This window comes from Leguminivora glycinivorella, chromosome 4, assembly GCF_023078275.1.
Source record: "Leguminivora glycinivorella isolate SPB_JAAS2020 chromosome 4, LegGlyc_1.1, whole genome shotgun sequence".
Classification (NCBI taxonomy): Eukaryota; Metazoa; Arthropoda; class Insecta; order Lepidoptera; family Tortricidae; genus Leguminivora; species Leguminivora glycinivorella.
In genome coordinates, this window is record NC_062974.1 from 16,008,206 (window position 1) to 16,024,809 (window position 16,604).

At 38.1% G+C, this 16,604-nt stretch overlaps 2 protein-coding genes across 8 annotated transcripts in view; both read right to left on the reverse strand.

Moving 5' to 3' along the window:
• Positions 1–12,496, reverse strand: part of LOC125225605 (alpha-catulin) — a 132,733-nt gene extending 120,237 nt beyond the window's left edge. For both annotated transcript variants that reach the window (XM_048129384.1, XM_048129385.1), the window contains exons 1-2: positions 12,405–12,496; positions 6,525–6,699 (exon numbers count right to left, since the gene is read on the reverse strand). In XM_048129384.1, the coding sequence (XP_047985341.1) occupies positions 6,525–6,699; positions 12,405–12,491 (262 nt within the window). In that variant the 5' untranslated portion in view covers positions 12,492–12,496. The remainder of the gene's footprint in view (positions 1–6,524; positions 6,700–12,404) is intronic.
• Positions 12,497–13,488: 992 nt separating this feature from the next.
• LOC125225173 (myosin-IIIb-like) overlaps positions 13,489–16,604 on the reverse strand; it is an 86,074-nt gene continuing 82,958 nt past the window's right edge. For 4 of the 6 annotated variants that reach the window (XM_048128752.1, XM_048128750.1, XM_048128753.1 and 1 more), the window contains exons 20-22: positions 16,140–16,223; positions 15,755–15,865; positions 13,489–15,213 (exon numbers count right to left, since the gene is read on the reverse strand). In XM_048128752.1, coding sequence (XP_047984709.1) covers positions 14,853–15,213; positions 15,755–15,865; positions 16,140–16,223 — 556 coding nt within the window. In that variant the 3' untranslated portion in view covers positions 13,489–14,852. Of the gene's footprint in view, positions 15,214–15,660; positions 15,866–16,139; positions 16,224–16,604 lie in introns of all 6 variants that reach the window. The other 2 variants (XR_007176961.1, XM_048128754.1) reach the window with 2 other exon arrangements.

The following is a 16,604-nucleotide window of genomic DNA, read 5'->3' on the forward strand; positions in this document are numbered from 1 at the left end:
AAAAACGGCATCGAAAACCGATGGTGATATTGAGGTTAATTTTCATATAAAATGTATGTAGTATCACTACAAGTTGTTGTTTATACTTGCTATGTTGTTTCGTGTATTGAGGTGTGCAATAAAGAGTATTTGTATTGTATTGTATTGTATTGTTAGGCCGGATATGTGTCCAAGGAAAATTATTCATTTTGGCAAAGGTATAAGTACCTACAATTCCAATGAATGTCACTGTTTGGACCATATCTATTTTTAACCGACTTCAAAAAAGGAGGAGGTTCTCAATTCGACTGAATGTTTTTTTTTTTTTTTTTTTTTTTTTTTGTATGTATGTTACTCGATATCTCCGAGAATCGTGGACCGATTTTCAAAATTTTTTTTTTTGATCGAACCGGTATAACCCCGAGATGGTCCCATTGGCACCAAGTCAGGGTCTGATGATGGGATCCTGGAGAAATCGAGGGAACTCTTCAAATGTTATAGGCACATGTAATGTTTCTAGTCTATTTTTCAAAGGTACACCAGTATTTACGTCTGATGGTAATAATTTTATGTGGCTGAGCTGATGATGGAAGGTCAACTCCTCAATGGTTAGGAGTTAAAGGATAATTCTTTCACTACTGTACATGTATTCGGACTGATACATATAATATCACTAGGAACCACTAAAAATCAACTGAGCTGATGATGGAAGGTCAACTCCTCAATGGTTAGGAGTTAAAGGATAATTCTTTCACTACTGTACATGTATTCGGACTGATACATATAATATCACTAGGAACCACTAAAAATCAACAAATAAATAAACTTTTTAACAAAAAATAAAACCGCCTTCAAAAATAAGCGCGTTACAAAACACGGAGAAACTAAAAAGCCAAAAATAATAAACCTTTCAATTCAGATTTCTTATCGTATTGCAATAAGCTAAACATCCAAATTATAAACAAATCAATTATTTTTGGAGTCGGTACCAGCCTGTGTATGGTTGGGTGGGGCAAACAGGCAATAGCAAGGCGACGAACAGGTCTGGTACCGACTACAAAAATAATTGATTTGTTTATAATTTGGATGTTTAGCTTATTGCAATACGATAAGAAATCTGAATTGAAAGGTTTATTATTTTTGACTTTTTAGTTTCTCCGTGTTTTGTAACGCGCTTATTTTTGAAGGCGGTTTTATTTTTTGTTAAAAAGTTTTTAAATATTATGTTCCTTGCTTGTAGGTACCCGGTACTAAATATTTATTGTAACCAAGCTACTATGCATGTACTGATTCAAACTTTCAAGATTTTTACACGTATTTAGGTTAGTGTTTAAAACATGGTAATACGCGATTAAGTCCCGTTTGCAAATTTAAACACTACGAGTACCTATGCATACACTTCGCAGGAGCACTAGATGAGAATACGTACTACATACAATTAAACTAATACATATCAATCACTACACAGTTATATCAAGCTGAAAAAAAAATCATAAACAAACAGAAAGCTAAACACAACACGGCTGAGAGTGGCACTCTTACTTTGACGTAGACTCGAAATGAATTAAAAACAGCATAATCGGGAAGAGTAAAATGATCATATTTTTATGTCAAGGCAATAGTACATTTCGTTATAAGTGCGAGAAGAATGACATTCTCGCACGTGTGATGAACGACGTTTTTTAATACAGTTGCGAAAAAACACTACTACTTACTTACAACGAAATAAAACAATCCGAACTATCAATTTTCCCATGGACATTGACGGATTATTTGACAATTCAAAGGCGTATTTTTGAAGCTTTTAAACTTGCGTGCATATTTTTGAGTTAGCTATTCATCTAACATAATTTATTTCATTGGGTGCCATAAAAACATAAACATTTACGATTTGGGACGATTGTTTAATGTACAACTACATTTTAATTTAATCGATACATTTATGCCCCGACGTATTGCAAATAACGTAAAATAATTATGACAAATCGCGTAACATATTGAGGTTTTTTGAACGTGCATTAAGTTAAAACATGGTAGACGCCTCTACTTTGACAGTAGAGGACGCGTTTCGTTCCAATCATGTTCTGTTTACACGACTCATTATGACCGATTTTTCAATGTATAAACCATTTTATAAATTATGTTTAGTATGACTAAAAGTAAACAATTACATATGAAATATTAACGTTTTAAATATTAATCACTTAATAGTATGTTTATAGTTTTATTCTGTCTTAGTAAACTAGACTAATATGAAAACAGCTCGGTAAGTAGTCGTAAAATGGAACGTATATACTTTTTACGCACTAGTTCGTAAAATACAACTTCTCGCACGCTAAACAGCCAAAAAACGGGCACTTTTTTAGCAACTGTATTAAAAAAGTAATTACAGCGTCCCTGTAAAGACCGACAAAGGAGGAGGGTCCCGAATAAAACGGGTGCTCGTAAACGTGAACTTTGGATTCTATTAAGGGCTGCTGAGACTGCCGGGAGGAGGCACAATTTATTTGAGATGTTTTGTTCTGAAAAGTATGGATGGCCTGGCCTTAGTTGTATAAAGCAAAAGCTACTTATATACGTAATGTATATAGCCCAATGCTTAATCGCGTTTTGTGGCGGTAAACTTTAGGTGACCTCTGCATCAATGTTTTAAAACGTTTTATATACTTAGGTATGATTTTTACTAACGAAACGCTCACGAAACGAAACGCTGTAGCTATCTATATCTATCGCCCTTGCGTATATTGGCGCGACAGAGCTAGACTACCGCGTCGCAGTCGCGTCGCAGAAATGCCATTCGGCTACGCCACCGGCTTATATTTCTACACAGTTAACTGGCTGCGGCGTTTTACACTTTGAGTAATTATGTTAACTAGAGAGGGCACCTCAACTTGATTTTGTGTAACAACACTTAGAGCTGATCAGCACAAACGCGCTTAGTCTGTGCCGAACGGCTGTGGTAGATTGACGTATCGCAATGATAAATATTTCGTCTAAATAATGCCGTCATGTGTAGTGAGGTACTGTACAAACTGCTCAGGAAAATCTAACAAAAGCCAAGGAGTGACTTTTCATACGTAGGTTTACTGCATTTTTGTTTAAACACGCTTACTTTTAAAAAAATGTATCAATATAAACTCATGCCAAAGCGCCATGTCGCGGCGGCCATGTTTCGTTGAAAACAAAGAGTAAAAAATGCAACAAAAGCAGACGTGACAATATCGCAAGTTCAAGTTCAAGTTTCCTATCATACATTAAATTATATATATTTATCGACGCAAAAAAGGTTATTTAATTATTATTGTCAAAATTGCACAGTTTTCCGACATTTCGGTCAATTATATAAATTCGACACGCGTATTGAGAATATGTTATAAGACTCTCAATACGCGTGTCGAATTTCATGTGAGTCTGTAAACGTAAGTGCAGTACCTAACCTGCCTGAATGAATTTGGGTAGGTAGACGGTCAAGCAAATTATGAGAGTATAAAACGCGCGAAATCCAAATTTTCTATGGGACGATAAACCCGCGCCCAATACATACATGGATGCAGATAAAGTTATGTATGCGACTATACATAATTAGGCATTAAAACACTCATGTTATCTTATTAACACAACAAAAACAACACTCATGTTTTAATGCCTGCCATTATGCAAATGTCACATAAATAACTAATATCCAGTTGCGGCTACGTGTACACATGTACGCTCAGTCCGTATGCAGCTTTCTATGTGGGCATTTAAAAAAATTGGGACTCACAGAGTTGTTAAGAAAAAGTTAAATCGCTGTCAGTTTTGCAACGATAATTTTAAGCATGGAATTTCAATAAAAACATCGTTTTTGTTTTAATTATGTAAATTATACTAAGCTATAATCTAAATTCAGAACGTGAAAAAAGTTTAGTTTTAAATACAGATTTCAAGCTTGATTGTCGTTACAAAACTAACAGCTATTTATGTTTTTTGTTAACAACTCACGCTAATTGAGAGTCATAAATTTAAAAAAGTGCCCATGTAAACCCATGTCGCTTCTATACTACGACTTCTAATCTATGCACTCTATGCAGGGCTCATCATCGCGACCGAAAGGTCGTAAGCGCCGAGTAAAATCGTAGCGCTTGCGACGTTACGGAAGCAGGCCATTGGTTCACACCCCGCCCCCTCGCCCCGCCTTCAGCTTACAGGCTGTGACACGTTCGTTGTTTGCTATAGCTCCTCTATACGAAGTAATAATTACTCAATGGTTTTACATTACATATTTTCTCTACAGTTTATGAACGAACACATGAGTACCTACCTTACATCAAGTACCGTTGAACGTGAAACTTACTACGGTTTCAAGCGGTCAAATTGTGTTATAACCACATGAATATTTGAGTCTTTAGGCCGCCGCTGCGAGGGAGAATATGCTCGTACAATAGAGGGTATCGGAGAGATTTATAGGTCACGCAAGCCAGCCTTGATTAAAAACGCTCTAAATGGTACATACGAGACATTCATTTCCTCGGTTTTCCTTTGTAACTTTGTTCAGTTACTGGATTGCCTTTTGGCTATAAACGACTTAATTTAATGCAGCAAATAAAATGTCGTAATGTTTTTCTTTTGTTTTACTGTGCTTTATTTTCGGCAATGATTTATGTTTTAAGGAGGTATTTTAACATAACTTAGAGATTTAAAATAAGTCCTTTAAATCCATACTAATATTATAAATGGGAAAGTGTGTGTGTCTGTTTGTTTGTCCATCTTTCACGGCAAAACGGAGCGATGAATTGACTAGATTTTTTAAGTGGAAATAGTTGGAGGGGTGGAGAGTGACATAGGCTACTTTTTGTCCCTTTCTAACGCGAGCGAAGCCGCGAGCAAATGCTAGTATACAATAAACTAAATAAGTACCTATATCATATGCATATAGTAAACTTGTTTGTTTGGGGCCGACACACATTTAAAGGCTCTGCCAGAAAACCAGCGCTCAGCTTTCTGCCCAGCACATGCTGAGACTGTGACCTTATTGCTTCACAATATTATAAGTTTATTATTAGTTAGTTTATAAGTTTAGTTAAGTACTTATATGTATTAGTTAGTAAGTTATTGTGCCAATAAATAATTTTGAAGTTGAAGTAAAACAAAGTTCCCACCACGCTAGTTTTGCACTCCCGATGAACACATAAATAAACTAATAAACAGCTTTTTCGTTTGTCAATAGAATAGAGTGACTGTTGAGAAATGTTTTGTAGATTTTTTAGGTTTTATTTAACCGGTACAAAGCATGAGCAGTCGCGTGACGTATTCCATTATATCAAGTGCAATGTTCTATAAAATTGTACATTTTATTACACACCGCAATAAAATATTTCACTACTAAGTACCTACTACTATGGGATTAATTACGTTGAAATTGAAACCCTTCGTTTTTAATTTAAGTCGACAAGGGAGACAACATTGTTAGAGGTCGAGTCTAGATGAAAATACCTCCGGAACTATTTGGGAAAATGGCACAATCAACGCAAACTTTCCCAAACTTCCGCGATTTCTATGCAAATTTATTATCCTTACTCGTCTGAGTTATTTCAGCGCAAATAAAAGGCGCGGAATGAACAATTTGATTTTAAATTTTAATATTTTAAGCGGGTATTTTAATTGCAATTTAAGTTTACCTCTCGCTTCAACGTAAATTATGATAATGAACAATGTAGACCGGTAATACAACATGGCTGTAATGTACAAAATTTGCATGATAAAAGGGTTAATATCAATAAATATTGGATACGTCAGTAGGTACTTATTAAAATAAAACGATATTTTTAGAATTGCATGATAATTTTTTTTTTGTTTCGTTGAGTAGGTTAATAGATACCTAACTTGCTTTACAACAATACACCATCTAAATAAAACCTCCTTTGACTACCGAATATATAGAAAGCCTTTGATCATGTTTTCTTTGACCATCCGATCCATCAGTACGGCGCCAAGGTAATTGCAGATTAGTCTGCACGATGTTGCCCATAACTTATTTTGTAAATTGACCAAATATATGTAGGTAATAAGCTTATTTTTTAGCCCGTCTGTGCTGTGTTGCCTTCGTTCGTTAAGATTTAAGGGTGATTTAAGCTAAAATAGGCCGGGACCGGCCAAGGTGTCCTAATAGAAGTCACGTGATCACGCGACACTGTCTATACTACTACGGAGGACAATCCAATTGTATCTCACGACGGTTTAGGTTATTGTAAGTCTTTAAAATATCAGTCATGAGGAACTGAGGAAAAACAAGGTCTTTACAGACGCATTTATGCGTGTTGCCATCAGAGAGCCCGTGTATTATCATCTATCGAGCGTCGATCGAGACCGACCGACGTCTACCCGAGACCGGGAATCGGCGTGGCGTCGACTTCCCTCCAATCTTACGATGAGAAATAACCACAGGCCACAGCTGACGAGATGCCAACGCTTAGAAGCGTCAGCCGAGCTAGCCGAATTGACAACCGTTCATAACGAAAATTTTACTTCAGCCAGGCCTACTGAAGCTTTAAATCATGGTAACATACCTGCGGCTCGCGCCTCCTTACACGCCAGGACCATGCTGTGGCGTACGTCGGGGTTGTCGTCCGCGATGGTCTCTCCCACGGCCACGAAGCGCTCGACCGCGCAGCACACGGCTGCGCCCACCCGCTGCACTGCAGCGCCGGACGCGTCAGCTCGTGTCGCCACCAAACTACTAATCTGTGGAAGGGAAAGGTACAGTTACGAAAAAACTTGTTTCAAAATTACAGTGGAGCAGCCGCATGGAAAAGTCCGTCGGGTTGCTGGAGTGAAGAAGTTAGGTAGAACAGTCGGTCTAGTCTAACCATGGTCACAATTGCTATCGCTTCAACAACGAACCGCTTTGTATCTTTCTGTCATTCTTTCGTGCGTCAGGTCAGTGACAATAGGGATGACGACTACATAAAACTACATAAAAAAAAGGCATTCTGTTTAGTCCGTCAGTTAGATCGTCCAAAAATACTGAACACATAGTTTTCGTTTTTAGGGTTCCGTAGTCAACTAGGAACCCTTATAGTTTCGCCATGTCTGTCTGTCCGTCCGTCCGTCCGTCCGTCCGTCCGTCCGTCCGTCCGTCCGTCCGTCCGTCCGTCCGTCCGTCCGTCCGTCCGTCCGCGGATAATCTCTGTAACCGTAAGCACTAGAAAGCTGAAATTTGGTACCAATACGTATATCAATCACGCCAACAAAGTGCAAAAATAAAAAATGGAAAAAAATGTTTTATTAGGGTACCCCCTACATGTAAAGTGGGGGCTGATATTTTTTTCATTCCAACCCCAACGTGTGATATATTGTTGGATAGGTATTTAAAAATGAATAAGGGTTTACTAAGACCGTTTTTTGATAATATTAATATTTTCGGAAATAATCACTCCTAAAGGAAAAAAAGTGCGTCCCCCCCCCCTCTAACTTTTGAACCATATGTTTAAAAAATATGAAAAAAATCACAAAAGTAGAACTTTATAAATACTTTCTAGGAAAATTGTTTTGAACTTGATAGGTTCAGTAGTTTTTGAGAAAAATACGAAAAACTACGGAACCCTACACTGAGCGTGGCCCGACACGCTCTTGGCCGGTTTTTCTAATTAATGAAAAAATACAAAGATATAGAGCATCAAAGTTCCGGACTGGGGGCTTGTGACGTCACAAAAGTAAAAATTGTAACTAGGCGTGACGTCACGCGAAACTTCAACGCACTGTACATTCGTTATTTTTCGTTTACGACAAAAAAGAAAAACTACGTGTCTAAAATTCTTTAATGATCTAACTGACGGATTAATTAGTTTTTTAGTCGTCTCGCCTATTGCGTCTCAATCATAACGGAGCGATAACTATTTGCACTTTGTGTACGCACATTATATAGTGGCATAGACAAGGGATGTGTCATGATCTATTGTGTCGGAGATTATGATCCTTTTTGGGTCACTGAGACAGTGAAGAGATCCAGTCTCTTTCATTGCGGTGTCTTTTTTACGTATACCTCTAGATTTTTAATCGGACATTAATTAAAGCAATACAAGCTTCTCGTACGTTACAGCGAGGCTATGTTTGACCAGACGTCACGAAACAAAGGTTGAACGCAATGATACTCTTCCTGAGATATGTAGTTTTAGTCTGATGGTTACTGTTTACAATATTAGATGAAGTTTGATAAACTCCTGTTTTAATTCATCATTTAATTTCATCAAGCACTGAATAAAAACAAAATGACAAAAAATTTGCCAGAAATTTACAATCTGAAATAACCTTGCTTGGAATGTAATTTGGTTCCACAGTGGGAAACAATAATTCAGGCGTTGCAGTTAATTAGTGCAGACTTATTGTCTTATGAGAATTTCCAACAGCTCCAACGTTTGGCTTGGCTGCGTCCAGGTAAGACTTTAATAACCGCAGAAGCTTGCCTACCTTGCTTGGAGCAAATATCTGACAGTTTTGGAATGATATTCTTGTCTTGAATTTGTTTAGGAAAGCGGGCTTCTTATCGTAAATGATGTAAATTGTATCTAAGTACATTACTTTCACTTCAATATAAAGTAAGGTGCATTAGGGTAATTCCGAAAGTCGTCTAATTTCGAAAGTCGCATGAAAACCACCATTATTTCCATCATACCAAGATTCCTGTCATTCGGAATTACCCTAATGCACCTTACTTAATAAAAAAGTCCATTTGAGACGCAAATACATTTATAGTTATTTGTTATACAAGGGGGCAAAGTTGTATTTTAATGCGAGTGGTTCGAGCGACGCGATTCTATAGTTGAACCACGAGCGAAGCGAGTAGTTCGAGAGTAGAATCCTGAACTTGCGAGTTTTTTAACACACGAGAAGTAAAATATATTTGCACCCGAGTGTAACACAAAACTTTTCCCATCACTATAGCGAGGAAACTACAACGCAAAAAATGCGTTTATCACTGCTTCCAGTAGTTCCACAGGTGGTAAATAATCTTTATTACTAGATTCACCTACTTTTATCAATTTTAAAGCAGTTAATTTGACTTTATTCAAGGTCAAATTACTTCACCCACTAGTGGATAAAATGCGTTTTTACCCGCTGGTATTAAAGGACAAAACACGTGTTTCCGAGCTAGTGAGGGGAAAATGCATTTATGAATTTATTTATATATTATTTTATTTTAAGGTGCGTTTTCTATGAACACATACGAGTATGTTTGGTTTTGAGCCATTATCTTATTTCGGACAGTTCTAAAAATATTTTATTACCTATTTTTATAAGTATAATTAGTATGTATCTATTAAAAATTTGGTTGATTAATACATTCACTTCTGAGCAACAAACGGTCATAGCGCTACGTCGTAGCCGATAACCAGGGAGCGTACTTTTCGTGCCGATGACATCAATTTGACGTCACGCTCCATATAGGGTGATCACAAATTGTTTTATTGTAAATTATTAATCATTAGTCATCAATCATTTTAAGTTATGAATTTCTTTGCATGGTAATGAATGCAAGAAGGATGGTGTGCTTTACGTTAGAGAGAAATTCTCTTTTCTACATATTTATTGTAATGTGTTCTTAACAATACTATAAAAACAAATCAAATAATTTTATTCACGTTTCACATTTCAAGTAGGTATTATTAATGCCACATGTAAATGGACTACTGTATTTGAAGTAATTTGTACACGATTAAAATGATTGACGACTAATGATTAATAATGTACAATACAACTATTTGCGATCACCCTATACGGAGCGTGACGTCAGATTAATGTCATCGGCATGAAAAGTACGCTCCCTGCCGATAACGTTAACATGGATTTCCCCGTATGTAGCGAAAAATGACAACGTGTCGTGATTAGCACTGAATGGGTTAAGTAGCAACAAAGAGGATCGAGTTTTATAAAGTTACTGTCAAAGTGAAATATGTAATCACAGTGCATAGACTGCCATCTCTCGACACGGACTTAAAACTTTTGAACCTCAATTTTGACAATTTGGCCCATATTCTTATCTTGATATGTGTTAAAATGTCAAATATTAATATTAGCGCCATCTAGCCGAGCGTCCCCCAAAGGTGTAAAGCCATCTACGCCACCGTATCTTTTTCTGTATGGTACTGAGGTACGTTTTTTTCTTAGTCTTTATCTGTGTATACGGAGTTACATATATCTTTGGTAGCGAGAGGTCCTCTCGTGAGGGGGTGAGCTAGAGGATTGGAGTGAATACAAAGCAAACGCAAGCTAACTACTGAATATAAATCTAAATCTAATGGAATAATGCGTTTAGAGCATTTCAAAATATAACTTACAATTAACCAGATTGAAATGAATTGGATGTGCATAAATACCAATTCCCATTTACCACCGTATTCTGGTTTAAGTAAGTCCCTATGCCACGAATACTAAAAGCTTAGAAACAGCATTAGCGTCGTAGTTATCATACAAATTGCAGTTGGGAATCAGTGCGTTTGGGTTGACCCTTAGGTTAAAATTATGCCAAATCGTAACACGCTCTGTCATAACATCATAGACATTAAAGTCATATTCATATTATAATATTATCCAATATCCATATTTAATATTATAAATGGGAAAGTGTGTGTGTGTTTGTTTCTTTGGAACGGGAAAACGGAGCGACGAATTGACGTGATTTTTAAAGTGAAAATAGTTGAAGGGGCGGAGAGTGACATTTTACCGTTCGTACCTATTGATTCCTACTATAACTATAAATTGTCCTAATGTTAAGCGTATTTAGATCAATATTGTTTGTTATCGAATATAAAGGAAGTATTTTAAGCGTTTATTATAACCATTATTTAGACTTTTAGAGTTACTTTTCCTGAAGGTGAAATCAGAAAATCTTGTATGTTGTTGTTGTGTTTATTGTATGACCGATCAAAAGAAAATGAATAATACAAAACGTCAATTCAATCGTTTATCATACAATTTCTATTGGCACGTTGGCGAGTTGATTCGTTGGAAGGGTGTTATTTTATGAGCTCATAAAACGTCAGGTATTGGCGTGACTCGACACAATCACTTTAAATTGTTCACTATCTTCCTCTGCAACGTTTATAACAGCTGTCTCTGTTTATATGGAACGATTTCATGCAGTAGTCATATAATTTTCAGTTAGTGGATATAACCTGTAATTTGTGTTATTTACTGAGCATACCTAATGACATTTGCTTCTTTATTGGACATAGAAAATGAATATGATATGTCCTGCAAATATTGTTAAGCAGCATGATCAGTTCACATGTTGCTCTTGAATTATTCGCATCATACCAAAATAATTGATATCTGTATAGTGTTATCACTTTTGTTTGTCTATTGTCATAATAACTAACAAACAGCTGTTATCACTGTATTGACGAGTCTATTCATAAATATTCACTAAGCACAACACTAGGCTCTCTCTAATTATATGCGGGGCTCAAAGGAAGGGCATCAATTAGTGGATCAAATCGTTTAAGACTTCGTGAGCGACAGCGGGCTGGCCGGGCAGCGGGGTGAGCTCGCGGAGCTCGATCAAGGTCGTGGTGGCACGCGATCTGCCAGGCTGCCTGGCACTTGTTGCGTCTGCTCCTTAAGCCTCCACCGAAGGATCTGGTCGTGTTCACTATCAGACCTCACGAACGTTTTGTTGTTGTTGTCGTGGTGGATACGGTACCTGCGGGTCCCGACGTGTGTATTCGTCGTCATCGGAGAGCGCGTCCATGTCTGAGAGGAGTGCGCGGGCGGCGCGTGGCGGGCGCGCACGTGCTCGACGTGCCGGACGCGCGACACCGTACCGCGAGTCCGCGACCGCGCCGCTCTGCCCGCGTCCGCCGCGGCACTGCCCGCCTGCCCGGCCCGCCGTGCCGCTGCCGTCGCCATCGATCCACCCAGACACCCAACCCGACCTGCCCACCCCATTCCACTCCACACCGATACAACACCACGTGGCCGCCCGCCCTAAACTCATAAACACCTCAATGCATCGCAATCGAGCATTGATAACTATTTTAAAACATCGCTTATAGCATCCAAGCAAATCTATTATTATAAATAATGAATTTCATTCATATTGTATCCTTCAATAATCCTTTTTTCATTCAAACTGCCCGCCAGACGAAAGAACCCAATGCGACGGCGCGGATTATGGTGCAACAGTTTGTTGTCGTGGGCGGGAAATTTTAATAGTAAACGTCATGTGACGTAGTAAAACCAACGTGTTTTATGGTGTAGCCGTGCCGAAAATAAAGTTATGATTTTAGACTACGCGTAAACTTCGGCGTTCTCGTCAGAGTTCGAAACGACGTCAGGGTATAGCCGCTGACGCGATTTAGTAGTATTATGATGAGTAAACGTCACAACAGCAAGGTGGGAGGGTTGTGGAATTACGGTAATATTGAGTAAGATTTTGGTGTAGTTCATACCTGTTTGATGAGTGGTAGTAGAGTTCGTTCTACGGAGCGCGTTTTTATTTGCGAGAGGTCGAATTCAGGCAGGCCAGCGGCCGCCATGGCTGGCGCGGTCGCGACTGCGCGGGTGCGCGCGCACCCGCCGCCGCGACGCCATTGGCTGACGCCGCCGTCACGTGGCCCGAGCGCGCCCGAGCAACCCCGAGCGCGCCCGAACACGAGCCGCCCTCCGCCCGCCCGCCGTAAACACGCATGTTTAGTTTACACGTACTCGGCGGGCTTATAAAACTACGGCTTTACGGGATTTACTTTGTTTTGATTGCGGACGCCAATTTATACACACATGGCGTGCAAGCGCTTACGATTTGAACATGCAAATATAAATAGATTTCTTACTTAACGTATTAGTTGTAAATTACTTATTTGAAATATTCTCCAATCCTTCTTCATAATTTGCGCGGTCCGATTGAATTAATTCTTTTTGGAATTGCAATTTTATGTTATTACCAGGTGCAATGGACTGGTCTGATGATGATGAGTACCGGATGTGGATCTTAAGGGCCACTTGAACCAACGAATTATATGGAATTTGACAGATGACAGCCCACTTACCCTAAGTTGGCCCACTCACCTTAAGGTTGATGCAAGTGGGCCTAAGCCATATAAGGCGGAAACATTTGGATGCAGCAAAGACATATATAACTCCGTATAGACAGATAAAGTCTAAGAAAAAAACGTACCTCAGTACCATACAGGAAAAGGTACGGTGACCTAGATGGCATTACACCTTCGGGGTACGCTAAGCTAGATGGCGCTAATATTAATCTTTGACATTTAAACACATATCAAGCTGAGAATATGGGCCAAATTGTCAAAACTGAGGTTCAAAAGTTTTAAGCCAGTGTCGAGAGATGGCAGTCTATGCACTGTGATTACACATTTTACTTTGACAGTAATTCTCTATAATACTCGATCCTCTTTGGATGCAGTAAGGGTCTAAAAGAAAATTGTATAGTTTGATAATCTTATGTCTAAACATTTAGTTAGCACCGGTGCCTAATTGACGATTGATTGGACGAGCAATAAAACAATATTTGTATCAACAACATATTTTATTTTCAATTCATTCCATTCAAACAACTAAAACTTACGAGTAATCATTGGCACATTATCACAAAGGTTGTCAATGATGTTTATCCCTTTCTTGTTCTACATGTATGAAATGGCAATATAAAGTAAATAAAAATAATCTATGCAATCATAACCTCCTGTGAGATCTAATTACAATAACCTATATTTTTTTTGTAAATACTATCATAAACAAATGAACTAAGAGAGATACTTAAAACAGTTACATTCGTGTTGACCACAATAATAAAGTGTCCTCGGGTAATTACAATAAAATCACAATATCGAGTACCTACTTCCAAAAGTATAGACATGTGCCTATTAGAATTATGTGTTACTTATTATTCACCTTTTTAGCCATATTTTGCACCATTCTTAGTTCAGTTCTCTTTAATATACTATCATATATAAAATATAATAATACTGATGAAAACCGTGAAATTGATATAATATTACATATTATAACTACAGCATACAGAAAACAAATAAAATAACAACAATTATAACACACATGCAACACTCTCTGATAGGGAATAAAAAGTACCTATCTGAATTCTTAGATTTAAAGTTATGCATTAGGAAAGCTACATAATTAGAAGTTAAACTTTGGTAAATTGAGTTATAAAATAGGTTTCAATATTATTACTAGATATAGATATATTAAATTTAATTGAATAATTTTATTGGTGGTACGAGAACATATTACATTATAATTCTCAATTAATGGTATACTTAACTACTTAACCTATGTATTTACTTATAAAATAAGTCGATTAGGACGGAATCTATAACAACAAACAAACATAAGATACAGTATATCGAATACGAATAAATATAACATACAGGTAAAGCATACGATATACTGCACTATTTTTAGATGTATCTGAATGCGGTATGCGCATTCTAGTAAAATACGGGAAGATATTCATAACTGTTGGAACACAAGCATAAATATAACTACGCATGGCGATATAAATATTAAATACGAGTATATCAAATAATTATTGATTCGAAAAGGATAGTCTAAATACTCCTGTATGAAATGATTTCTACTTTTAGTACGTTCACTGCGACATTAAGTCTAATCGGTCCGATATGTATTGTATGTATCATTGCCATATTTTGTGGCGCTTAGTTGTAGCACATAAAGAATTGGTAGTGAACTGGACCAAAATTTGATGTGGAAAGCTAGGAGAGATATCATTCTGGTACGAGAATATTTAAACTAGGTAGCCTCTTATAGTTCGGGGTATCCTGTGACTGTCCAACATCCTCGCTCTTGGAATCTTTGTGAAAACATTAAATTGTGAATCGCTACGAGATGTGCAGGTTCAACTAGTTATAATAAACGCCCATGCTAATATGCGGCCTGCGTTTATTGTACAGCGCCTGCTTAGATCCAGTACTATCTTGAGAACTGTCTGACATCCACGGACTTTGTCCGGGCGAATTTCTAACCTTTCGTTTCCTTAGACTTTCCGTAGGGCCTAACGTTGGCCTAAGTAGTTGTTTAAACCTGAACGGACCTTCTGTGTAGTCATCGTCTGAGCTGAAGATAGGCGTGGCGAGGATTTCTGGTGAGTTGCGGAGAATCTTTCGGAAGTCTGACTCGGGGTCGTGTGGTGTTAGTTTGTAGACTGGTCGTGGTGGAGGGTCTGCCTTGTGAGACTGCTTTACCAGCTCGATTATCTTATTACTGAAAACATAACATATTATACTTAGACCAATTGATATTGAGGAATAAAAAATGGTGCAAGAATACTCTATGAGATTAGCATCATATCAAAATACCCCTCTATTGAATGTTTTGTAAATTGGTGTTACTCTAATGACTGTACAATTGTACACGAGTATATCGATCAAATTAATGTAAATGAACTTACAAAAGAATTTGAATAAATAATGTAACTAGTTAGAGTTAATGATGAACATCTAAGTAGTATATGACGTAGCCACTAAACTTATTCGCTACAGGCGTTAGAAAAAGTACAAAATGAGTAATTCCTAATGAAGGAACATAAATGATGATGGAAACCCCCACATACTATATGACAAATGTCTACAAGCACCGCGCTAAAATGATCCACATATGACAAATTTACAAGCAACGCGCTAAAACGATCTTTCTTTAAACTTATCATACCAAGGTTTCCTGGTTCCGCGCGTAAAGCATGCACAAGACAAGGATTAGATGGAATCACGGCCAGAAGTTAGTGTAGTCGTCGTCGCGGGCATACCTGACGAGGCCGCCGCACTGGCGGCTGCAGGGCAGGTTCTGCCAGTTCTGGCTGGCCAGGTGGTGCCGGTGCTCGCCGCACTGCTCCGGCTGCTGGTTGCTTCGGTTGGATCTGGAAACATATGGTTACCTATCATTTTGGGTTCGCTATTTTGAGGTATAATTCATATAATCATGAACCCTACTTGTCCATTTCATAGACAGAGGGAGAGTGAACCAAGTAATAAAGTACCTAAGTAGGTACAGTTTTTCGACTCCTCATATCTAGTTAAAAATATCCTGACAATCCTGACCTGAACATTCGAATTCCAGGAGTAATTGTTATAACATACACAAATAACAAACAAATCTAATAACGCCACAGAACATCACAACAACAGACCAACCTGAATGGACTGAACTCATATTCTTTACTAATCAAGGGTTCATCCCAGGGCCTCGCAGGGTTCTCTAGGAATTCTGGCGAGGGACTGATCCGCGAAGCATGAGGAAAAACAAGGTTACAAACGTTAATCAGAAGTAGAAACAGTTAGGTACCTGCTTACTATAAGTATCGAGCTCACAATTTATTATTCAGTGTTTACTCCGGTTCGTGACATCGACATCGCCATTACTCGCCAATCAGATGCTATAATTTAGTTATGACGACATTAAATCCCGCGAACCCACTTTAGCTTGGACTTATGAGCATCTGCAAAATACTAGGACCTAAATGGCCACAGTAATCTGTCTGGTCTGTGGCTTTGCCAGTCAGACAATGTCCGATGGCGGTCTTTTGTACTAATCGGGTGGACGCATGTCAGGGTGGCTAGCCGAATGGCACAATCGCTCACGAAACGCTCACGAAACGA